The 26210-nt window shown below is 36.1% G+C and overlaps 1 protein-coding gene across 2 annotated transcripts in view; it reads right to left on the bottom strand.

Annotated features, from left to right (window-relative positions):
- FNIP1 (folliculin interacting protein 1) overlaps positions 1–26210 on the bottom strand; it is a 120496-nt gene that overhangs the window by 50188 nt on the left and 44098 nt on the right. Inside the window, exons 2-7 of one of the 2 annotated variants that reach the window (XM_061422872.1) lie at positions 22493–22619; positions 9663–9797; positions 6000–6100; positions 5664–5738; positions 4679–4770; positions 431–514 (exon numbers count right to left, since the gene is read on the bottom strand). In XM_061422872.1, coding sequence (XP_061278856.1) covers positions 431–514; positions 4679–4770; positions 5664–5738; positions 6000–6100; positions 9663–9797; positions 22493–22619 — 614 coding nt within the window. The remainder of the gene's footprint in view (positions 1–430; positions 515–4678; positions 4771–5663; positions 5739–5999; positions 6101–9662; positions 9798–22492; positions 22620–26210) is intronic. The other variant, XM_061422873.1, reaches the window with a different exon arrangement.

The following is a 26210-nucleotide window of genomic DNA, read 5'->3' as shown; positions in this document are numbered from 1 at the left end:
GAATAGTGTAGATCAGAAATTGCACAACAACAGTATTTTCTGTGATTGATGAACTATATGATACAAAAGCTACTCAGCCATGGAAACAAGATAGTATCACATTAGAAATTCAACTGGTATTTTAAGAAATAACGTTCATACTATATTTTGGTTTAGGATTCTAAAGTTAAAATCATTAATACATAATGAGGCAAGAAATGACAAACTGAAATTTCATGAAAATGTCATTTCTACTCGTAACTTAGTTTCTGGAAACCTTAACAACATATTCAATAGAAAGATATTAAGTCCTTAAACTTCCTAAGCAACGTTTTCTTAACTGCACACCGTCCCCAAATGCATTTCTCTACTCTCTTGTTTCCACAGCATAACTATCAATTCTAGCCGCTGGGGCACACCAACTAGTCTACCCACACAGCACACGGCAAACCTGCAAAGAAAGAGGCGCTCCTGATCAGGCGGAGCGGACCCTGTTCAGAGAATGCCCGCCTGGGGCTGCAGAACTGTGAAAGACCTACATGGCAAAAACGTAAAATACATATGAAAGAGGGCTGTTAGAGAAGCCACGATGTATCAGGAATAAAAGGTGAGCTAAGGCAGCACAAAAGCAGACCAACAGATATGAATGGAAATCTTTAAGTAAGAATAATTCAAGCTGACTTCCTATTTTTGAAACAGGATGGTTTCCCTCTGGCCATGGCTTATGACACCATAATAATTTCATGCCTATTAAGTCCACAAATAGTAATAAAATAAGCTTCCACTATGTAAGGTAAAAATTATTTTATAAGCTTCCACTATATAAGGTAAAAATTATATTAAATGTTCAATCCTTTCTCATCTAAAACAATATTTTTAAAGATTAAAAAAGCACAGTGATGTTATATACATAATTTGATATTTTCCAAATGAATTTATCCTTTAAAAATCAATTTTAATATTACAGAGTATTGTGTAACTAAAATTAAAAGAAAACCACCTAAACGCTTGGCTGAAAAAGCTGACCACAACATAAAACAAAGGGCAAATAAAGAAAAGGGGTCTACTGACAAGTAAATATGAATCTGATTTTTCTAAACTAGTGCTAAATAATAAATTAATGGGAGAAACCAGAGTTCCTAGAGCAGAGGTCAGCCACTATGGAAGCAGGAAAGCCAATGCAGCCTGTCAGGGCCAGACTCCCAGGCCGCTCAAGGTAGTAGCTGCCACACACTTGACCAAGAGAAGGTAAGAGTCTGAAGACCGAGAGAGCGTAACATTACAGCCTGGAAGCAAGCACCTGAGTTACTTATTAGTTAGGGTTAATCCAGATGGCCTAAAGAGCCACCTAGGAGGTTGATCTAGGACAGAACTGACGGCTTTACTGTTTTAAAAAGTGACAAATGTATTTTTAAATTGTTAGTAGGTATTTTTCTATAACAAGAGTTTCTATAATTACAGTGAATGTGCAGCAATCCTTCCATGTTTCATTGTTCAGTTCTTCCTTCAACTTTTCCTATTTACCTTAAAACTTACCTGCTCTCTTTAATCTCATTCCTTACTCTTCCCTACTCTGAGTATATGACTTTGTCTCCTACAGTATGCATACGTATATGTGTGTATACAAGAAGAATCACCATACGGGAACTCTCGTTTTCCTACACTGCTATCTCCAGACTTAATTCTTACTCATCCCTGCCTCCTTCCTGCCTGAGCAGTAATAATAGGTAATATTATTCAAGCCTTTCTTTGTGCGAGGCCTTAGTGAAAAATCCCGAGATGTCCCTCTCTCCCTCCCTTTCAAAGCTAATTCTTCTACATCAGCTAGACCCTTCAAAAATCTCACTTTACCAGTATCACCTCTATTTCCAACCTCATTCTCCTTATAAACCTCCTTTTCCATCAACATTTAAATACTGTCAGAACTCTTCTCCCTTCTCCCCATATATCTAATCCTGTAGTTCAACAGTTCTTAAAATGTGGTCCAAGGACCCTCTTCGGGGACCCTGCAACCCTTTCATGGGGTTACATGTTATTACTGGGTACTTCTCCCAACAAACTTCTCAACAACTCTTTATCCTCACTGACACAATCTTATTCTAGGTCCCCATTATGTGTCACTGGACTATTATAAGCAGTCTTCTAATATGGGTCTTTTCTCAATCCCACTGGCTCATCTGAGTCCTTTCCCAAAGCAATTAGAATATTCTTTTGCAGATACAAATCTGATCTGATCACGTTTCTATATTCTGAAAACTCCTCCGTGGTGGCCTTGAGAATGCACCACAAAGTTCTCCAGTTATAAGGATGGAAATTGGCCAAGCACCCCAGCTGCTGTGTTTTTAAATCCATTGCCAGATTTGGGCAAGGTCACATACCCCACAGCCTGCTCCTAGTCGATGACTGAACACAGCAGGTATAACAAGGTAAAGCCCATTTTAGCAAGACATGGGTCACTTCTGACAACCAAGTATAACTCAAAGACTTGTCCACAGCCTTATCAAACCTTCCCTGGACTAGTGTGGCATGCTGAAACACATCCACTCAAGCTTTTATTCCTCTCCTTCAATTAAGGTCAAACTTACACCATAATCTGAGGGCTCTCTGAACCCTTCCCTGCTTCCTCTTCTCTCACTAAATAGTAATAAATATTATTATTTATTAGTACTAAAATCTGTGCATGTTTACTCTTGTCTTGGAACCTGTTAAAAATCAGGTGGAAGACCCAAACTAACACATTCTCCCTGGCACCCAACTGCTCAAAGAATAACTTGAAACTTCTCAGTGTGGCGGCCCACAGTCTCCATCATGATCTGACTCTTGCTCATTTCTTTACTTCTTTTCACTTCCTTTAACTCATATTCACACTGTGCTCCACCCACATTGATTTATTCACATTCTTTCTACACTCATTGTATCTGTTGCACTTAGATCTATGAACATGCTATTGCTTTTTCCTGGGACATTTCTTGTCCCAACTGTCAGGCAAATTCTTCAAGTTTAAGCTCAAGCTTAAGGCTTTAAGAAAGCCTTTTCTGACTCTCTAAAACTGAACACAGTGTTCCTGCTCATTTCTAACACATCATGCTCTTAGTCTCACCCAAGAATTAACTATAGTATACTATAATTGAATATTGTATCACAGTAAATTAACTATAAATCCACTGAGGCAGGAACTGTGTTCACCACTGGTTTCTCATGGCCTAGCAGAGGTGCCTGGCATTTAATAAGTGCTTGATAAGTATTCGTTGATTAATTGAAAATTTAAAGAAAATAAGAAATGATATTCAAATATCCTTGATTCACAATTAAGAATGTACAAGAAAAAGCTGTTCATGAAAAAGTCTATGCTTTGTTAAATGTATTATTTTTGTATTCCATATTAAAACAGAAAAGCTAAGTATATCTAGCATCTATGGTGTACTTTACCTTTATACATGATAATGGATTTATATTATTAAACAACTTTTAATAAGCCCCTTTAACTTTGAAAACTGTCAAATTATTAAAAAAACACTTGTCATATTTTTACTTTATTAAAATGAATGAAATAATCGAGTTAAGCAAAAGTAGAACTTCTATTTTTCTATAAAATGCATGCTTTCTAAATCACATGCCAGACATTGTAACTAGCCCACAGTAGGTAGTTAATAAATGGTTGCTATTTGAATGAACATGAATTATTAAAAATATATAATGCTATAATGTTAGAGTTGGGAGGAAAAAAACTTTTCAACTAATATGTATAACTGATATCTATTGATTGAAATTACAAATAAAAGTTTTTACTCAACAGGGAATGAGGAAAATATTTATCCTATGCTAACTGCTGTCTACTCTGACACACTTCAATTCTGTATGCACTGGAAATATGGTCAGAAGTAATTTAGCTGATCTTCTTAAGATACAACAAAGGACCAGATATTTTAGAAATAGTTTGTCACTTTAAAATGCTGAACTTAAATAACAAATGGCTTCCCCAGTAGCTCAGTTGGTAAAGAATCCGCCTGCAATGCAGGAGACCCTGGTTTGACCCCTGGGTTGGGAAGATCCCCTGGAGGAGGACATGGCAACCCAGTCCAGTATCCTTGCCTGATGAGTCCCATGGACAGAGGAGCCTGGCAGGCTACAGTCCACAGGGTGGTAGAGTCAGACACGACTCAGAGACTCTCACTTTCAAATAATCAAAACAAACTAACCAAATTACCAAATGAGCTACTATTATAATAAATCTCTTAAGAAAAACATCAAATTTTGAATATCTGCTTACAGATATTCAAGTGAATTTGTGAATTACAAGTCACAAAAACAAGCACCAGTTTACAAAAACAAGTAAACAAAATTACTTTAATATGGTTGTGGAAAAGGAAAGGGAGAAAGTATAATTCCTGTCTCCCTCAGCTGAACTATTCAAGAGAACTAGTAAGGGCTTTTTACCCCAACAAAAGTACTTTTCAAAGATGCATCGAAATTAAAAACAAAAAACAAATCAGATATTTCTTCAGCAGTTCCCTTTTTTCAGATACAAAATAAATACTAAGTTCAAATATAAGAAAATTATATTTTTCAAATAATACAAATATTATAAATACTTGCAATTTAAATCCCTTTTCCACTTCTAGTATTTGAAATCCTTTGGTGAAATTTTAACAGATCTACATTGGTAAGAACATTTTTAAAACATACAAAACCATTTTACCTATATTTCCAAGTAGTCCATTAATGACTGTATTATTATCGGCCTTTAATGTACTGTTGTCCTGATTAATGAATTCAAGACTGTCTTGAAGCCTAAGGGGAAGGAGGAAAAAAATGAATACCAAATCTATTTTATGCTCTTAATGGCAATTCTTTGTATACTTCAATAAAATTTTAAGTGTAAAACATTATATTTAAGTTTCCCTGTCAGTACTATAAACTAGTCATCTAAATCAGGGGTTGGGTACAGCCTGAGGGTTAAATTAAGCCTGCTGCCTGTTTCTGTAAAGTAAATTTTATTGGAATACAGTTATACCCAAGTGTTGTCAACAGATGAATGGATAAAAAAGATGGTCATGTTTGTGTGTGTGTATAGACACTGGACTAGTATTCAGTCATGAAAAAAAGAGGAAAGCCTGCCGTTTGCAACAGGCTTCAGAATGTGGAGCTAACATACTGGGAGCTATGAGGCACAACCAAAAAATTAAAATAAATACAAACTTTTAAAACTTATTTTAATTTAAAAATAAAAATCCAAACACAGAGAGCAAAGTGATGGTTACCAAGGACTGGGAGGAGTGGAAAAGGGAACATAATGGTCAAAGGGTACAAACTTTCAGTTATAAAATTAACAAGTTCTGTGTGTCAGTGTACTACTAACTAATAATACTGCATTATCAATACTGGAAAGTTGCTAACAGAGTAAATCTTAAAAAATTCTCACCACAAAAAAAAGAAATGGTAATTATGTGACGATGGCAGTGTTAGCTAAGGCTATGGTAGTAATCATTCTGCAATATATAACTGTATCAAATCATGGTATATTTCAACAGAGCTAGGAGGTAAAATCTGGCTTCCATTAACTTTCAAACTTAAGGGATAGAAAAAAATCTGAATTTACGCTGTAGTCCTAAAAGCAGCTTATTAGCTTTCATACTTTGCAGATCTTAAACAATTCTCTTCTCCTTCCACCCATAACTACTTACGTATTGAGACTTCCACAGATGCTGCTGCCAGTCCGTGCAGTAAAAACTTTGCTGAGCATGAGCTGTGGAGGGGAACTATGAAGAAAAAGAGAGGGATAGACAGAAATCAAAACTGAAACACAAGGATCTTTTCAATTTATTATAAATAAAAATGTTTAAGTTACAGAGATGTTATAGCATAGTTATAACAGACATGAAGTAGCATTAAACCCATAAAACATCATAAACTGAGTATCTGGCAAGCTCTGAGTGGAGGCTATAAGAAATTCTCCCATCTTTAAGAAAAACTGAGTATTTTAAAATGGATTCATTAAGAAAAATCAGAAAATCCCTCACCGGATCTGATGAATTTTTAAGGTGGATCCTTTGTAGCTCATTGCTACTGAGCCAAACATCATCTCTCCAAGCATATTGGCATCAGAAGAGCACCGAGAACCCTAAACAATAAGCATAAACATTAACAAAATCATTGAACTTAAAACTATTTCAAATGCTAATTTTTATTAAAAATTTCTCCCTGATGGCTCAGTGGAAAAGGATCTGCCTGTACTGCAGGAGACACAGGAGACCCAGGTTCAGTCCCTGGGTTAGGAAGATACCTGGAGAGGAAAATGCCAACCTACTCCAGTATTCTTGCCTGGAAAATACGAAGGGCAGAGAAGCCTGTCAGCTACAGTCCATATGGTCGCAAAGAGTTGGACACAACTGAGCACACAGACACAGTTCCACAGCTCTCACTGCAGTTATTCTACACAATGTTTTAAGTTATTTGACATTGAATAAACTGCTCTGCAGCTTGATTTTCTTCATTTTACACTGTCTTACAGATCTAAGCATACTGTTACATACAGAGTCTTTTTAAGAGGTGCATAGTGTTCTGCTATATGAAAATACTAGTTTATAAGCCAGTTCCCCTTACTGACATACTGACAGGTATTTAAGTCACTTTCTGTTTTCTGCTACTACAAATAGTGCTCAAGTAAATATTCTTAACCATATAGAGTCGGACACGACTGAGCGACTGAACTGAACTGATGCATATGCAATGTTTCTCCAGGACAGATAAAAAGAAGTAGAATTCAATGAACATGCAGAACAGATTTTATCATTCCTACCATGCAAAAACAAGCAACTGCAAAAAGGGTAATTTGGACATATTCTGCATTCTTTAAAAAATACTTATGTTAAACATCAGAATGTCTTGTTTATAAAGAATTCTGTTTTAAAAAGTATTTCTTTCAATTATTCTTTAATTGTCCTCATAGGAGTCAAAAAAATCTAAAAACTGACTCAGTCATTGGTTACTATTTAGATACTATAGCAAATACTACTAGTTACCCACCAACCCACCAAATATCTTATTTCTTATTTTCTGAAGTCCAATTTGTTTCAGGGAACCAATGTGCCCTAGTGAAAAAAACTGCATTTCAGAGCCTCCCTTAGAGATAGGTTTAGAGTTGATCTCTATATTCAAAGAGTTAAACCAATGGTTATAGTGGTAGCTTTCAGAACTAGCCATTTATATGTATCCAACACAGTCCTGGTCAATGGAATATAAGTAGAAATCACTGTAAACAGAGATGCTGTAAGAGGACCACAAGCCAACAAGTATGTACCTGTTAGCTCTAAGTAGAGAGATAAGCAAGCCTCAGTCTCTGAGGCCATCCTGAAGCCCATACATTATCATCCCTAGATGGCCTCTCTCCAGACTTGCCATATGTAGAAAATCACTGTTTCACAGGATGACCCAATGCCATTACTAACCAATACAATTATATAATAAAACAAATGATAAGGAAGAGGATCTATAACTAAGATAGCAAATAAGGATCACGTCCAAATTTCACTAAGCTATTCTACCACAGGAAACAAAAAATTAGAGGAGTTTTTAAAAATAATTAAAATATTCTTCTGAAGATAACAATAAAGTGATGAGGACCCCGATTTTACAAGTGGAAGCCAGGGAATAAATATAATGTGATTCTCTTTTACTCTTTTGCTTGTTTACTACCTGCCTTGGGTTCAAAAACCTGTATATTTACATTCTGTCATCTTTCTTAACAGCATCTTCCAATAGCAATCCATTTCATTATACATATTATTTTTTATATTTGTTTCTATACATTCATTGACATTTTTTCTTAGTGCTGTAGTCTTAATTTTGTTTTAATAAAGGCACAAAGTTATTTAAGGAAAAAAAGTCACTTTTGATATACCTAGGTTACTAAAAGAAGCAACTCATCTATCCTTGGGATTTGGTTAAGACAAAATTTTTTTTTCCAGGCACAGAAGTTTGGGAATTAAGAACAGTTTAGAAAGAGCAGAATAATTTTTTAAATGATGAAGTGGTTTGTTTTTCTTTTAAGATCAACAATGCCAATCTTTCTTGGCAACCTAAATTGCTTCTGGATAATGACAGAAATGAGAATTTTCTCCTACAAGCTCATTTCTGTTACAACGCATCTAACCCATTTTATTTTGACTAAAAATAGTATTTCTTATATTAAGCAAGCTACACAAATTTAAATATCAAAGCATTTATACATTTTAATACAAAAGTAGAAAAGAATCCTCAGGAGGCAAAATTCAGTAAAAATAAACTGGTACCTAAACTTTATAAAACCAGGTATCAATAGCTTGCTATCAAAGGTTCTCTCTACCTGTTCTAATACATATCAAATAGTTATCATGACTGTCACTGATGTGCTATATATTTTAATGTGACATAATCTATAATTAAGGTCATAATTAAGAAAATGTTATTTTCTTTAATTTTTTTTAGAAAGATTTTTTTTATTTGAAAGGTCAATTCTTTGTTAAGTACTCACTGCTGAATGCAATAATCTGTAATACCCTGTAAATCAAAGATAACGTTCTACTTACCTGAAATAACATTTTATCAAGTGTAGTGAACTATATATTATAATAATTCAATGCCTTCTTGCTAAAAAAAAAAAAAAAAAAGCAGATTTCCAAGACCATGAACCTACTGTCAGAACACCTGGACATATGACCTGGGAATCGGCACTTAAAAAACTTTAGGAATTTTGTATGCAAAATGAGAATTACAATCACACACTGCTTCAGAGTTTCTACCACCTGGATCCATTTGCTAATACTCATATTTAACTGCATAACATTACAAAGAAAGGAAAGTTTCTACAATTGATCAAATGAGAAAACTTGCAAACTGGCATAAGTATGATGATCCTACATAAGCACAGCACTATTAAGAACTTGTTAGGGTGTCATACCTAAGATGGAAGAGGAACAGAGAAGAGCAGAGAGAACGATGTAGTACCTCATAATATCTGGATTTTTATGACTCAAATCTCTTTCACATATACCATTATGGTGATGTCGTATAAGGGTTAGTTTCTATCTAGACACAATTACCTAAACAATTTAAAAATCCAGGATTCTATTTTAGTACTGCTAAATATACCTATGCTTCATTCATGCAAGCCTGAATGACACAAATAAATTCACATTAGATGACATTTGCTTAGTTTGATCTTATGTGAAATAAAACAACTTGTTGTTTAGTCGCTAAATCATAAGTTTATAGAGAAGTTCCTATGTAGTCAACTGGCTGGTTAATTCTATATTTTAAAAGAAGAGCCACATTAATTTTCAAAAATGAAAACATATCTCATACCAAAGCTGAACTCTATTATTTTATATTTACCCTAATATTTCAGTAATTTAAAAGTACATAAAGTAAGAAATGATTCTGATGGTCTAAAAAATATGAAATGGGAAATAAAGAGGAGAAAATACCCCTGGCTACATGTGCCTGAAGCTCTCTATACTTCCCCTATCCTATCAAAGTTCATAAACGTATTTATTTAATTATCTGTCTCTCCAGCTATACTACAAGCTCCAGAAGGGTAAGGACTAGTCCCAGTTATATCCTCAGTCCCAAGGATGATACACAACACACTGTAGGTACTCAAAAACATTTGTGAATAAATAAATAAATGGCATCAACGATCTTACCTGATACTTAGGACACTGGTCTTTCACATCTGAAGATGAAGTCATGGAACTGTCTAGAGAGGAAGAACTGTCTCCTCCAGGTTTCAGCTGGCAGCATTTCCCAAAGACTTTAACTTGAGCGTCGCTACAGAGCTTCTGAAATGGAAACATTATTCCCATTCGTATTTTAACATACGTTCCACCATATTTAAATTACAGCATAAAAATTTTTGGAAAAACCAAGGATGAAACAATGTAAAATAATATAGCTATAACATTATGGTTAATTGCATTTTACTGTATTTTCTCCATAACAGTTTTCTATTCTTTGTCTCATAACTATGATAATATTTGTGGAGTTTGTTTTTTTTTTTTTTACTGTATTTTTCTCATAAAAATTATTAAACCAGGAGAACTTTTCTATATTATAATGGTCTACACAATGCTCATTGCTAGGGACTTAATTATATACTGCAGCAGTTTTCAAACTATTTGATCTCAAAAACCTCTTCATGCTCTTAAAAACTGTTTAGAATCCCAAAGGCATTTTTGTTTATGTGACAATATATTTACCAGTATTGTCCCATATTGGAAGTAAAGAGAGAAAATTTAAATATTTATAAGTTTATTTAAATATAACAATATATGCATTATAAGCTAATGTAAGTAACATATTTTTATGGAAACAAATTTGGAAGATGTAGGAATCGTTAGAGAAATGCAAAGGAGACATATTTTAACATATGTACATATATATGTGGGCTTCTCTGGTGGTTCAGTGGTAAAGAACCTGCCTGCCAATGCAGGAAACATGGGTTTGATCCCTGGGTCAGGAAGATCTCCTAGAAAAGGAATTGGTTAACTCACTCCAGTGTTCTTGCCTTGGAAACCCGATGGACAGAGATGCCTGAGGGCTATAGTCCATGGGGTCGCAAAGAGACAAACATGACTAAATGACTGAGCACACACATATATATGTAAGTCTAAACTTTTGAAATAAGAATGTATCCACGTATTGGACAGTTATATTTTCAGTCAGAGCTGAGGTTAGGACCATAAGGTTGTACTGTCTAGTATGGAAAAAGAATGTATTTCAATTTTTTGCTTTACTCATCTTATTTTCCTATCCCTCCACAATAGGTTCTAGAGCTTTCAGTACTCATAACTACCAAAGTTGCAATCTACCAAGGTCCTTGATACTCCTAAAAGAATTGAAATATTAATCACAGTTACCAATTGTTTATTCTTCAAACCCAGCTGGCCTAACTTATCTACTATTGCAAACCACCATTTATCAGTCAACAAAACCGGTGGCTCAGAAGGTAAAGAATCTGCCTGCAATGCAGGAAACCTGAGTTCAATCCCTGGGTCAGGAAGATCCCTTAGAAAAGGGAATGGCAACCCACTCCAGTATTCTTGCCTAGAGAATCCCATGGACAGTCTGAGTGACTAACACTTTCACTTTTGGGGGCTTCCCAAGTTGACACTAGAGGTAAAGAACCCACCTACCAAGGCAAGAGACATAAGATATGTGGGTTTGATCCCTGCATCAGGAAGATGCCCTGGAGGAGGAAATGGCAACCCACTCCAGTATTCTTGCCTGGAGAGTCCCATGGACAGAGGAGCCTAGTGGGCTACAGTCCATGAGGTCGCAGAGTCAGACGCCACTGAAAGTGACTTAGCACACATACAATAGTAGTAGAGTACTATGTGTACCAGTACTAGACAAAAGAAGTGAATAAAACAGTTCTTTTCCTTGTAGAACTAAAAATCTAACAGACGAAAGAGACATTTAACAAACAGCTAGACAACTTAGTATAATTAAATATATATTTCAAATATGTCTAATAAAAGTAATAATAATGATAGCAAATGCTAACTCATATAGCACCTAGTATTTGATCAGGTATTATTCTGTTTTACATGTATCTACTCTTTTTTTTCTCACAATTCTATGAAGTAGGTACTAATACTAATCCCATTTTACAGATGAAGCTGTTAAAGAGCAACAATGTTTATATAAACTTTCCAAGAAAGAACTTAAGTTAATCTAGGCAAATCAAGGAAGTGACATTTAAACTGGGACTACAAAAAAGCATTGGAGTTAAAGTGAAAGAAGAATGAGAGGTCAAGAAAGACATTCCAAGCTGAGGTAACTATGTATGTCCAGTCTCTTAATCAAAAAGCAATTTGCTAGAGGCAAGAAAGGGACAAACGTACACAAATTCCAAGACTAAGGTTAATGTCTACTGATGCTAGAAGGTTAATGTCTACTGTGCCATGTCCCCTCACTAGACCATCTTACAATGAAGTTGCTGCTGTTTAGTTTCAAAAAAGTTATAACTTCAGAATGGGAAAGAGAAAAGATACTGTATAGCTAGGAAGTTGATGGGAGAAAGGTGTGTGTGTGAGAGAGAGCGAGCTTTTACGTATATATCTACGCACAATATCTTATCTTCTCTACAACAGGATAATGAAACTAAGTCAGAATTTACATACAATATACCTTTCCCAACGTTCAATGTGTATCTGCGTTATACATTAACCAGATTCCCTCAAGGTAGGAGGATGCAATCAACCTTTGAAAAATAGTCCCTTTCTTCTGATGCCAGCACTGTAATTTTTAAGATTATTATTTCTTTCTCATCTTGTACAGGGGATCACACTGACTAAAGGCTCATTCTATGCATTCATACCTGACTCTACAAAAATCTCTGATGAAGTTTATAATTTTAACTTGCCAATATGATACATGATTATCTCAAAAATGTTTAAGAGCTGACCAGTGGAACAATTCTCAAAATTTTTGAAAATCTGTCTCCCAGGTTAAAATCCCCAACTTGGCTCAAATAAAATTCTCTTTATTTCTTCTTGACTATTAACTAAATTTTCATTGACACAAAGAAATCTAGGTCCCACTCTGTCTTTAACTACTCTTTTCCCCACTTCATACACTGCCAGTAAGTAAAATCATTTTTATTGGTTTACTATTGTCCTTCCAGTATTCTTTTTTCAAATATAAGCGTATTCTTTTTCCTCTTCTTTTTCAGAAAAAGTGATTCAGTTCCGCCCTTGCTTTATTTTCCACTAATATCATAGAGAATCATTTCATCTATCTTTAGAAATGCTTCCTCATTCTTTCTGTTTTAAATACAGCTGCATAGTATTCCAGTGTGGAAATATACTACAGCTTATTTAACCAGTCATCTGTTAATGACATTGCCAATGGAACTGCTGGGTCAAAACATAAATACATAAAATTTTGGTAGATACTGCCAGATTATCCTCCATGGATATCATTTCACTCACTTCAACAGCAAAATACTGCCACTAAATAATTGGGGTTTTCCCAATCTAAAAGAAAAGAACTAAAATCACAATACAGTTTTTATTTTCATTTCCTTGTGAAAAAGAGGAAGAATCTTATTGAACGTGTGATGTCATCTGTATGTGAACTCCCTGCTCTCATCCTTCACCCAGTTTTCTACTGAGCAGTTCTCCTGTCTTGATTGATAGGAATTCTTTATATAAAAACATTACCAGCTGGTCTTATATCCCATAAAAGTGTTTTCCCAGGATATCATGTGTCTTTTAATTTTCCTTATGGTAAGTTTTTTCCTTTTTCACTTGTTTGCCTTTACTCTGTTTTGTTCATCATCCAAGTTACTTCCTTTTCTATCAGGTTGTCAAATTTATAAGCCTTTTACTTATGGCTTCTGCATTTTGAATAATAGCTAAAAGGTGTTTTCCACTCCAAAGATACATAGGAACTCATGTTTTCTTTGGTAATGTTCGTTTTATTTTTTACATTTAAATGTTTGATACACTTGAGACATGAATCTAAGTTGATTTCTCTTGTATCTGGCTAATTATCTCAATACCATTTATTAATCTTTACCCTACTGATTCAAGGATGCCTTTATCGTATATTAAATTCCTACATGGATTTAATCTATCTGATCTTTTATTTCCATTAGTCTGTTGGTCTATTTATGCTCCAATAAAATAGTTTTAATTATTGAGACTTTATAATGTATTTTTCAAATCTGGTAGAATTAACTCAACCTTACAACTCTTCTTTTTCAGTTTTCCAACTTATTATTGCTATTTTTTCCCTTTGAACTTTAGAATCTGCTGTTTAGTTCCAGATATGACCACCCGCCAATAATATTAATAGTTAAGGTTGGCATTTTTATTGAGATACATTTTTTAAAAAGCAACTTAGAACAGAGAGCGTTATAACCAAAAGTACATTACCCAGAAACATATTTTGCCTTTTTATTTGTTCAAGCTTTTATGTACTTCAGGAGATTTAAAGTTTTAAACATAAAGATTTTGTTAACAACCAAAAGTACATTACCCAGAAACATATTTTGCCTTTTTATTTGTTCAAGCTTTTATGTACTTCAGGAGATTTAAAGTTTTAAACATAAAGATTTTGTTAACTTTATGCAAAGGCACTTTCAAAAATTGCTGTTTTAAATGAAGCTTAGATTCCTTCATACTTACAATTGGAAGTTATCTGCATATACTGAGTTCACTGATTTCTGTATATCAACACTGAAGAAGTTTCAATAACCTAACCAAATCCTATGTTCTAAATCTGGAATCACAATCACGATTCAACTATTGGCACTTGTACAGTTTCAGTGTGCAAAACTCTGACATATTAAAATTTATATTCACCTTTCCAAAGATACGTGAGCCTGCGAATGTGAAGGCTGAAACATGAGTTAATGCAACTTCACTGGCAGTACATAAAAAAGCATTAGATTATTACCATAAAAACAATGTCCAGGATAAAGATAGTAGCATATGATCAACTCACACTTGATCCATATGCCTATATCAGTGTTCAAAGAAACCACTTCACACTTCAACTAGATGATGAATAAGGTCTGAGGATCAAATGTAAAAAAATAAAAATAGACTTTTACAAACACGTGAACTCTCTGGATTAAATCCACTGAATATCTGACTCATTTGTCACAGAATATAACAGAGCTGGAATGAAAAAATGTTCTGAGAAAGTTATACATTAATAAAATTTTATTTCAGCATTTTAAGACAATCAGGAAGCTGTTGATGCCCAAACTATCACATCATTATGCACAGACCCAGATAGCGTGTAAAAAGTTCAAAATTATCATTTACATCACACTCTTTGCCTATACAGAACTCATAATTTAAAGCTTTTTTTCCCAGTAGATGAAAAAAAAATACTTAATGATTCCAACAGCTCACAATCGGGGAACATGCTCTCTGGTGTTCAAAAGGAATATATAAAATCTTCATGAAAGTATTTATAGGATTTTGATAATAAACTTCCTAACTTATAACCTACATGCAGGTCAGGAAGCAACAGTTAGAACTGGACATGGAACAACAGACTGGTTCCAAATAGGAGAAGGAGTTCGTCAAGGCTGTATATTGTCACCCTGCTTATTTAACTTATATGCAGAGTACATCATGAGAAACACTGGGCTGGAAGAAGCACAAGCTGGAATCAAGATTCCTGGGAGGAATGTTGGCTTAAAGCTCAACATTCAGAAAACAAAGATCATGGCATCTGGTCCATCACTTCATGGGAAATAGATGGGGAAACAGTGGAAACAGTGTCAGACTTTATCTTGGGGGGCTCCAAAATCACTGCAGATGGTGACTTCGGCCATTAAAAGAAATTAAAAGACATTTACTCCCTGGAAGGAGAGTTATGACCAACCTAGATAGCATATTAAAAAGCAGAGATATTACTTTGTCATCAAAGGTCCATCTAGTCAAGGCTATGGTTTTTCCTGTGGTCATGTATGGATGTGAGAGTTGGACTGTGAAAAAAGCCGAGTGCCAAAGAATTGATGCTTTTGAACTGTGATGTTGGAGAAGACTCTTGGGAGTCCCTTGGACTGCGAGGAGATCCAACCACTCCATCCTAAAGGAGATCAGTCCTGGGTGTTCATTGGAAAGACATGTTGAAGATGAAACTCCAGTACTTTGGCCACCTCAAGAGAAGAGTTGACTCACTGGAAAAGACTCTGATGCTGGGAGGGACTGGAGGCAGGAGGAGAAGGGGACGACAGAGGATGAGATGGCTGGATGGCATCACCAACTCGATGCACCTGAGTTCGAGTCAACTCGGGGAGTTGGTGATGGATAGGGAGGCCTGGCGTGCTGCAATTCGCAAAGAGTCAGACACGACTGAGCGACTGAACTAAACTGTACTTATAATTAAAGCTGATCAAAAATACGTACTGAATAATTAACACATGTGAGGCAGGGTGCAGTTTAGGAAGCAAAGGTGAATAACAGACAAATTTTTTACTTTTTTTTGTTTGTGATTTAAAAACAAATACAGCTATGACACAGAAGTCTATGAAAGGCTATCAATATAAACAAAGGACCAAGAGAATTCTGATGTAGGAGAAAAGATATATACCTGGAGCAATCAGAAAGGATTCATAAAATGGTGATAAAATAAACCCAAAAAAGGGCAGATCTTCATCTAGGATGACAGCACATAAGATGAGGATATATAAAACAAATGAGACTGCAAGCACTCAAGGCTGTTTGATTTCTAGTCACTGATGAGCCTAGACCAAAGTTCAAAAAGAAGAAGCAGGCATATAAGAAAATTTCAGAAGAATGAATGCACAGTATGAGATTAGAGCCAGTAGACAGACTGAGAAACATAGAGACTCAGAGATAAGGCCAAGAAGAGATACTGAAGAGAGACAAAGGAGAGACAGATGAGACACTGAGGAGAGCCCGAGAGACAGTGAGGCAGAGAAACTAAGAGACACAAAGACACACTGAGAAGAATCAAAAAAAAAAAAAAAAAAGAGAGACAGAGACAGAAAAAGACAGGACATATATACAAGAAAGTAAAAGGATAATCATATATTTGGCGTTGGGTAATGAGACTTTGTGAAGACTTGCAGGGAAAGAAAAAGAGCTAACCAAAAGAGAAGAAGGAGATAGAAGACTAATGAGACTAATGAAGCATCATCTCAGAAAAGGTGGGCAGGAAGGGTTCAAGAAACAGCATGAAAAGAAGATTCATAATGATGTTTAAAACAGAAAGGAAGAATGCTACAGTAACACAACGAGTAGCATTAATCAAGAGAAACAGTAAAGAAGAGGTCATATCCTTCAATTTAATGGAACATCATCAAGAACACACAAAAAAATTCAATAAATATTTGCTAAAGAAATAATAAAGAGTATTAATTAATCAATCACTGTCAACCTTAAAAGTCTTAGACAAGTTCTGCTGACCTATTAGCATTCTAAATACAAAGACGACATGCTTATCACATTTGCAGCTAGACTTAGATTTCAACTGTCTGCTTGACCATCTACAGCTTTGACTCTTAGGCATCTCAGTTCAGTTCAGTTCAGTCGCTTAGTTGTGTCCAACTCTTTGCAACCCCATGAACTGCAGCACGCCAGGCCTCCCTGTCCATCACCAACTCCCAGAGTCCACCCACACCCATGTCCATTCAGTCGGTGATGCCATCCAACCATCTCATCCTCTGTTGTCCCCTTCTCCTTCTGCCCTCAATCTTTCCCAACATCAGGGTCTTTTCAAATGAGTCATCTCTTCGCATCAGGTGGCCAAAGTATTGGAGTTTCAGCTTCAACATCAGTCCTTCCAGTGAACACCCAGGACTGATCTCCTTTAGGATGGCCTGGTTGGATATCCTTGCAGTCCAAGGGACTCTCAACAGTCTTCCCCAACACCACAGTTCAAAAGCATCAATTCTTTGGTGCTCAGCTTTCTCTATAGTCCAATTCTCATATCCATACGTGACCACTGGAAAAACCATAGCCTTGACTACACAGATCTTTGTTGACAAAGTAAGGTCTCTGCTTTTTAATATGCTATCTAGGTTAGTCATAACTTTCCTTCCAAGGAGTAAGCATCTTGTAATTTCATGGCTGCAATCACCATGGGCAGTGATTTTGGAGCCCAGAAAAATAAAGTCAGCCACTGTTTCCACTGTTTCCCCATCGATTTGCCATGAAGTGATGGGACCGGATGCCATGATCTTACTTTTCTGAAAGTTGAGCTTTAAGCCAACTTTTTCACTCTCCTCCTTCACTTTCATCAAGAGACTCTTTAGTTCTTCATTTTCTGCCATAAGCGTGGTGTCATCTGCATATTTGAGGTTATTGATATTTCTCCTGGCAATCTTGATTCCAGCTTGTGCTTCCTCCAGCGCAGTGTTTCTCATGATGTACTCTGCATAGAAGTTAAATGAGCAGGGTGACAATATACAGCCTTGACGTACTCCTTTACCTATTTGGAACCACTCTGTTGTTCCATGTCCAGTTCTAACTGGTGCTTTCTGACCTGCATAGAGGTTTCTCAAGAGGCAGGTCAGGTGGTCAGGTATTCCCATCTCTTTAAGAATTTTCCACAGTTTATTGTGATCCACACAGTCAAAGGCTTTGGCTCTCACTACTCAGCTATTCAACCATTTTGGTTGAATTCACCATACTCTTCCTTCTCCCTCATTCCTCCCACAGCCAACATGGAGGTTTTTTCACTATATTTAAAAAACTGACATATAAGTGACAACAGAATTATATTCAATTCAGATGTATGACATAATGATGATGCAGTGGTTTGTATACATTATGAAAAGATCTCTACGATAAGTCTAGTTAATTTCTCCAAAGAAGACATACAGATGGCTAACAAACACGTGAAAAGATGCTCAACATCACTCATTATCAGAGAAATGCAAATCAAAACCACAATGAGGTACCATCTCACGCTGGTCAGAATGGCTGCTATCAAAAAGTCTACAAACAATAAATGCTGGAGAAGGTGTGGAGAAAAGGGAACCCTCTTACACTGTTGGTGAGAATGCAAACTAGCACAGTCACTATGAAGAACATGTGGAGATTCCTTAAAAAACTGGAAAAAGAACTGCCATATGACCCAGCAATCCCACTGCTGGGCATACACACCGAGGAAACCAGAATTGAAAGAGACATGTGTACCCCAATGTTCATCACAGCACTGTTTACAATAGCTAGGACATGGAAGCAACCTAGATGTCCATCAGCAGACGAATGGATAAGAAAGCTGTGGTACACACACACAATGGAATATTACTCAGCTACTAAAAAGAACGCATCTGAGTCAGTTCTAATGAGGTGGATGAAACTGGAGCCTATTATATAGAGTGAAGTAAATCAGAAAGAAAAACACCAGTATATTAACACATATATATTTTTAAATTTAAAAAGATGGTAATGACGACCCTATATGCAAGACAGGAAAAGAGACACAGATGTAAAGAACAGACTTTTGGACTCTGTGGGAGAAGGGGAGAGTAGGATGATTTGAGAGAATAGCATTGAAACATGTACATTACCATATGTGAAACAGATGACCAGTCCAAGTTCGATGCATGAAACGGCACTCAAAGCCAGTGCACTGGCACAACCCAGAGGGATGGGATGGGGAGGGAGATGGAAAGGGGTTTCGGGATGGGGGGACACATGTACATCCATGGCTGATTCATGTCAATGTATGGCAATAACCACCACAATATTGTAAAGTAATTAGCCTCCAATTAAAATTAATTAAAAAATATAAGTCTAGTTAACATCCATCATAATGCATAGTTTTAAAAATTTTTCCTGTTATGTAATCTTTTACATTTTAGCAACTTTCAAATATACAATATAGTGTCATTAACTACAGTGATCACGATGTATGTTATAGCCCCATGACTTATTTATTTTATAACTGGAAATTTGTACATTTTCATGCCCCTTCACTCATTTTCCCCACTCCCCACACCCTGTCTCTTGCAACAACCTATTTGTTCTCTGTATCTGTTAGTTTTTTTTTATGTTCCACCTATAAGTGAGATCATACAGAATTGCCTTTCTGTGTCTGACTTCTTCCACTTAGCATAATGGCCTCAAGGTCTATCCATGTTAACAAAAACAGCAAGGCTTCCTTTTTTTATGGCTGAATTATATTTTTATTCATTCATCCATTAGTGGGTGCTTAAGCTTCATCCATGTCTTGGGTATTATAAATAATGCTGCAATAAACATGAGAGTGCAATGCACATATCTTTCCAGGTTAGTGTTCTTATTTTCTTCTGGTAAATACACAGAAGCAGAACTGCTGAACCATGTGGCACATGTATTTTCAGTTTTCTAAGGGACCTCCCCTCATTGTTTTCAATTGTGGCTACACCAATTTCCACACCCACAAATAGTGTACAGGGGTTCCCTTTTCTCCACATCCTCGTCAACATTTGTCATTTCTTGTCTTTTCGGTAATAGTCATCTGACAAGATGATACATCACTGTGGTTTTTATTTGTATTTCCCCGATTATTAGATGCTGAGCACCTTTTCATGTATCTGCTGGTCAACTCTGCCTTCTTCGGAAACTGTCCATTCAGATCTTCAGCTCACTTTTCAATTACATTGTTTGTTTTCTGCTACTGAGTTACATGAATTCTTCAATATATACTTGATATTAACCCCTTATCTGATATATGATTTACAAATATTTTCTCCCATTTGGTACACTGTCTTTTCATTTTGTTGATGGTTTCCTCTGTTGTGTGAAAGCGTTTTAGTTTGATGTAGTCTCATTTGTTAATTTTTACTTTTGTCATCTTCACTATCGGTCTCATATCCAAAAAAAAAAATCACAGCAAAGACAATGTCAAGGAATTTACTGCTTGTTTTATTCTAGGGGTTTTATGGTTTTAGGTCTTATATTTAACTCTTTAATCCATTTTGAGCTAGTTTTTGTGTACAGTATTAGAGAGCAATCTAGTTTCATTCTTTTGCATGTGGCTGTCCAGTTTTCCAGCATCATTTATTGAAGAGACTATCCTATCCCACTGTACAGTTCTTGGCTCCTTTGCTGTAAGTTAATTGACCACATATGTGTGAATCTATTTCTGGACTCTCTACCAAAGTGACTTTTTGGAACATAAAGCAGATGCCTACAATGGTTTCCCTTTACACAGGATATAATCTAAACTTCTAACTCAAAGACCTATAAGGCCCTAAATACTCTGGCTCCTATTCTACCTCTCTCCAATTTCATCTCTCAACTAAGTTACATACTACTTTACTATCATTCCAGCCAGACTGGTCTTGTTTTACATCCTTCAATTTACTGAGCTCCTAAGTTAATCTGTAAAATGCATTTGCTGATTCTACTAAAAGGAATACTCATCTCCTATACCATGCCTTCAATTTCTTCAGATCCCGAGTTGAATGTCACTTCTTCACTGAGACCTTCCTTAATACTCCTACACCCAAACTGATAAGAAATAGGTTCCTTCCTGTGGAATCTCGTAAGAATTCTGTATGTTTCTTTCACAGCTGTTATCATTGTTGTTGTTGTTTAGTCTCTCAGTTGTGTCCAATCCTTGGCGACCCCATGGCCAAGGACCCCATACAGCACACCAGGCCTCCCTGTTCTTCACCATCTCCCACAGTTTGTCCAAGTTCATGTCCATTGCATCAGTGATGCCATACAACCATCTCGTTCTCTGCTGCTCTCTTCTCCTTTTGCCTTCAATCATTCCCAGCATCAGAGACGTTTCCAATGAGAAGGCTATTCTCATCAGATGACCCAAATACTGGAGCTTCACCATCAGTCCTTCCAATGAGTATACAGGGTTGATTTCCCTGTGGAATTATTTATTTGTTCAATCTTTACCTCTGCAAGAATGTCTAATTGCAGGCAACAAGAGAGGTAGAGACATAAATCTCCAAATGCCCAAAGCTTTGTAGATACTGTGTTATCTGCACAACTAAATAATACTTTAAGAAAATGTTGCAATTTTTTTTGTCAGACTGAAAAAAAATATCCAGATAACAGCTAAGAAATCTAAACAAAGCACAATCTCCAGAAAACTAAATGTGTTACTGATCAGAGTAACATCATAAAACCTGACAATCAAAATAACTCAAAAATTACCAAGTACTTATTACATGCCACTTAAATAGACCATGAAGATGCTATTATAAATAAGACAATAGATCACAAGCAATAAATCAGATTTTTCTAAGAACACAAAACCTCAAGTACAAACTCCCAAGCAGCTGTATGCCTATTAAAAAATAACTCTTTGTCTATTATAAGTCAATTCTATTGGTAGAAAAATCTTTCCCAAAGTGTTCTGCTTTGAGTTGTTTACTGAAATGTTAATGAAAATTGTCAATTTAGGGGAGGAGAGAAAAGACAGTTCCAGGCTTCCATTTCCAGATTACAGATCCAGGGGATGGAGAGTCCTTATGCCTGAAAGGGTAACAAAAGTAGCAGTAGCAAAATGACAGCAATCACTTGCATTTACTTGGATGACTAAGTGAATGGCCATGTACTCCTGCTAAACTAGTCATAAAATATTTCAAAATATGATATTCAAAGTCAACAGAATAGACATTCTTGCTACTGCTGTATAGAATGGGGAAATATGATGCACTAGGGCCTAAGATTTAACTTGCTTTATACCTTCAGACAAATAATGTCACCTCTCTGGTCACACTTTCTACAGCTATATAAGATGGGAGATTTGTACAGGTTCTCTTTAAGAATCCCTGTAGCTCTAGTCATATCTCACAATAGCAGTATATAAGTAAATGTCAAACTAAAATTTTCTCTGGTACTAGACCAATGCAAATAAGGCAAATATTTTTTCCTTTAAAAATTCTCAAAATCGGTGCTCTAAACTTTAATAACATGCTAAAATGTTGTATATTGACAAATAAAAAGTACCATAATTGAAATTTGACCCACTCTTTCTTGAATTAGAATATTTGGCATTAAACTTGAACCAAACCAATAACAATGCTCACCGATACTGATATGTCCTCATTTTTTCTCTTAACACTGGAGTCAAACAGGACATTTCTCCCTCGTCTTTCACAGTCTTGATATACAATCAGTCGAATCTGGCTTGGATCAAACTCTGGCAAAGGCCAACTTTAAAGAAAAATAAAGATTCATTAGAATTAGTTTAATAAATATTCCACATAAACACCTGGAAATAATAACCGAAACCCAAAGTTGTAGTACTGCTGCTCAAGGTAATACAGAAGATCTTTATATAAAATACTACCATTTAGTTTAGGGTTGAAAATTTACACAGCTGTGGCACTTTAGGTTAAAAAGAAAGAATAGCTGTGGCAAGTATCATTCAGTGTATATAAAATATAGTCATCCCATATGAATCTAAATATAGCTAATAAAAATATGTAAAAACATTTACTATAATGAAAATATATACTTATTTCATGGCATGGACTCAGATGGCATAAGATTAATAATCCTTAAATACTTTTGTTACTGTTTCTTTAATATGGAAATGAAAAAAACAGATCCAGTTTTCAGTTTAAATAACAAAAACTAATTACTTATAAAACAAAAACAAGTAAAAAGGTGGTGAACATCCAAATGGGATAGAAATTCCTCATGTATATTTGATACGAGTGAAAATGGCATAATCTTTTCGGAGAATAGGTTTTAAAATATATACACTAATTAGACAACATCTAGTAAAAATGAAGTTGACCCAGCAATTCTATTCCAGAAAAGTATGCCATTATACAAGAATGTTCAGAGCAGCACTGTTCATAATAGTTGAAAACTGCAAACTATTCATATACTTACCAACAGAATGGGTAAATATTCATACTATGAAATACTACACAACAAACCTAACGAATGAACCTCAGTTGCAGGCAGAAACATAGACCATGAGCAAAAGAAATTAAAACAATTACACACATACACACAGTAGTGTATTTTGCCATTTATCAGTTCAGTTCAGTTCAGTTCGGTCGCTCAGTCGTGTCCGACTCTTCGAGACCCCGTGAATCGCAGCACGCCAGGCCTCCCTGTCCATCACCAACTCCCGGAGTTCACTCAGACTCACGTCCATCGAGTCAGTGATGCCATCCAGCCATCTCATCCTCTGTCGTCCCCTTCTCCTCCTGCCCCCAATCCCTCCCACCATCAGAATCTTTTCCAATGAGTCAACTCTTCACATGAGGTGGCCAAAGTACTGGAGTTTCAGCTTTAGCATCATTCCTTCCAAAGAAATCCCAGGGCTGATCTCCTTCAGAATGGACTGGTTGGAAGGGACTTTCAAGAGTCTTCTCCAACACCACAGTTCAAAAGCATCAATTCTTTTGGTGCTCAGCTTTCTTCACAGTCCAACTCTCACATCCATACATGACCACAGGAAAAACCATAGCCTTGACTAGACGGACCTTTGTTGGCAAAGTAATGTCTCTGCTTTTCAATTTGCCATTTATAGAAAGATTCAAATCAAGTAAAGCTTTATCAAGTGATGCACATTTCGTTTTTAAAACTATCATGAAAACAAAAGAAATGATGGCTTCAAAAGCTTGGAGAGTGGTTATAGCTCAGAGTTAGGTGAGAGCAGTGAGATTTCACCAGGAAGGGACATACCATGAGGACTGGGGCACTGATGATGTTCTATTTTTGACCAGATAATGTTTACACAGATACAGTATCAAAAAGAAAAAAGAAAAATGCCACTGCATTTGTCCTGTGTGCTTTTATACAGGCATTGTATTTCACAACTTAAAAAACTAATGGAATGAGTGAGATAAGGAGAGGAAAAGGGAGAAAACAATGAATTGTATGACAGAGACACTAATCTAGTAAACTGCATGCACTACAACTTACAGGACGGCTGCCAAGCAAGAAGAGGATTGTGATTCCAGGAGCTGCCTACTGTAAGTTAGGCTAAGTGGTCAATTCCTCACAATTCATCAGTCACAGCTTTTGATTACATTCCTTCATTTCCTTAAGAGAACCTCAACCCTAATCCTAGTACTTCCCTGGTGGCTCAGTGGTAAACAATTCGCCTGCCAATGCAGGTTCAATCCTGAGTTAGGAAGATCCCCGAGAAAAGGAAATGGCAACCCACTCCAGTATTCTTGCCTGAGAAATTCCCCATGGACAGAGGAGCCTGTCCATGGGCTTACAGTCCATGGGGTCGCAAAAAGTCAGACACAACTTAGCGACTAAACAACAACAGCAGCAACCCTAACCCTATCAATGAATGTTAAAAAAAAATCCATAACTGGCAATATAAAACATCTCCACCCCAATCTTGACAGAAAATATAATTTTAGTTTTCTTATATTTAATCCTTAGCAAATGTCTATGAATTGATGAAAAACTTATCCTGGACAATCAAACTAAACCAGGGATTCATCCTTAGATTACAATGATTTGCATCCCACTGAACAGCATTTATTAAACTGTGCTTTGATGTTAGGCAAAAGAAACCATAAAAGGACAGACTGATATAGAAAATCAGGAGGGTGGTCTCAAGAAAACTAAGAAAGAGGAGCACTTTAGAGAGGAAGAAGAAATATCAGGGCTGTTACTAAAAAGTATCCACTAGTTTTAGAAACAAAGAAGTCACTGGTGACCATGATAAAGACACTTCTCAGTACAGGGGTCAGACTGCAGAGATTTGAGGACCGAATAAGGGTAGAGAAAATAGAGATTTTAAGACAAATATCAAAGAAAGTAAAAAAGAAAAGGAATCATGAAATAGAAGACAGTTATTTTGTTATTAAAAAGGACACGTGAACATGTTTACATATTGATGACAAAAGTGTGAAGTGGATGGGAGAGGAAGACTGACAAAGTAAGGTGTCTAAGGAAGTGGATGAGGACAGAATACAGAGTACAGATGAAAGAATTACCTCCGAAGAAAGGATAATCACTGCACTAGGACAAAAAGAAAAGATGGACACAGATACAGGAAGATTCAGAGATATGAGGGGAAGAATGGGGGAATTCATACCTAGAAGCCCTGTATACTTTCTAAAGCAGGTGAAGGAAAATAAAGGACAGGTTGTAAAATGTGGGGACAGTAGACAGCAAAAGAGAGCAGTCTTTGTAGCAAAAGAAAATGTGCTGACTGGCAAACGTAAGATTTCTTGGCAATTATGAAAGTCTACCTGAGATGAAAATACACCAGTCACAAACTACACAGTTGGGTCATTTTCTCCAGCAATCATTCGCATTCATGTGCTTGGATATGGATCAGATTGAGTAAGTTGCAATCAGGGAACATGGGTTCAATCCCTGGTCAGGGAAATAAGATCCCACATGCTGTGGAGCAACTAAGCCCTTGCGCCACAACTACTGAGCTGGTGCGCTCTTGCCCTCCACAACTAGAGAGCCAGCATGCTGGAACTGTACATTTTAAATGGATGAATTTTACAGTATGCGAAATTTACTTCAATAATAATAAAAACAAGTTAGAATGTGTTGCTCCTTTTCTTATTAAGTATTTGTAAAGTATTCTTCCAATGAGTACATGGATTGAACTATCATATTCCACAACCTGAAAAAATAAAACAGAAACTTCCTTTGAAAAGTTTAAAGGTATGCCCATCAACTGATGAATGAATAAACAAAATGTTATACCTATACAACAGAATATTACTTGGCTATAAAAAGCTGAAATATGGCTGACCCTTATAAATATTAAGCCAAATGAAAGAAGCCAGACACAAAAGGCCA

The sequence above is a fragment of the Bos javanicus genome, chromosome 7, assembly GCF_032452875.1.
Source record: "Bos javanicus breed banteng chromosome 7, ARS-OSU_banteng_1.0, whole genome shotgun sequence".
NCBI classification, from domain to species: Eukaryota; Metazoa; Chordata; class Mammalia; order Artiodactyla; family Bovidae; genus Bos; species Bos javanicus.
Note: the sequence above shows the minus strand (reverse complement) of the source record. Positions and strands in the feature narration are given on the sequence as shown.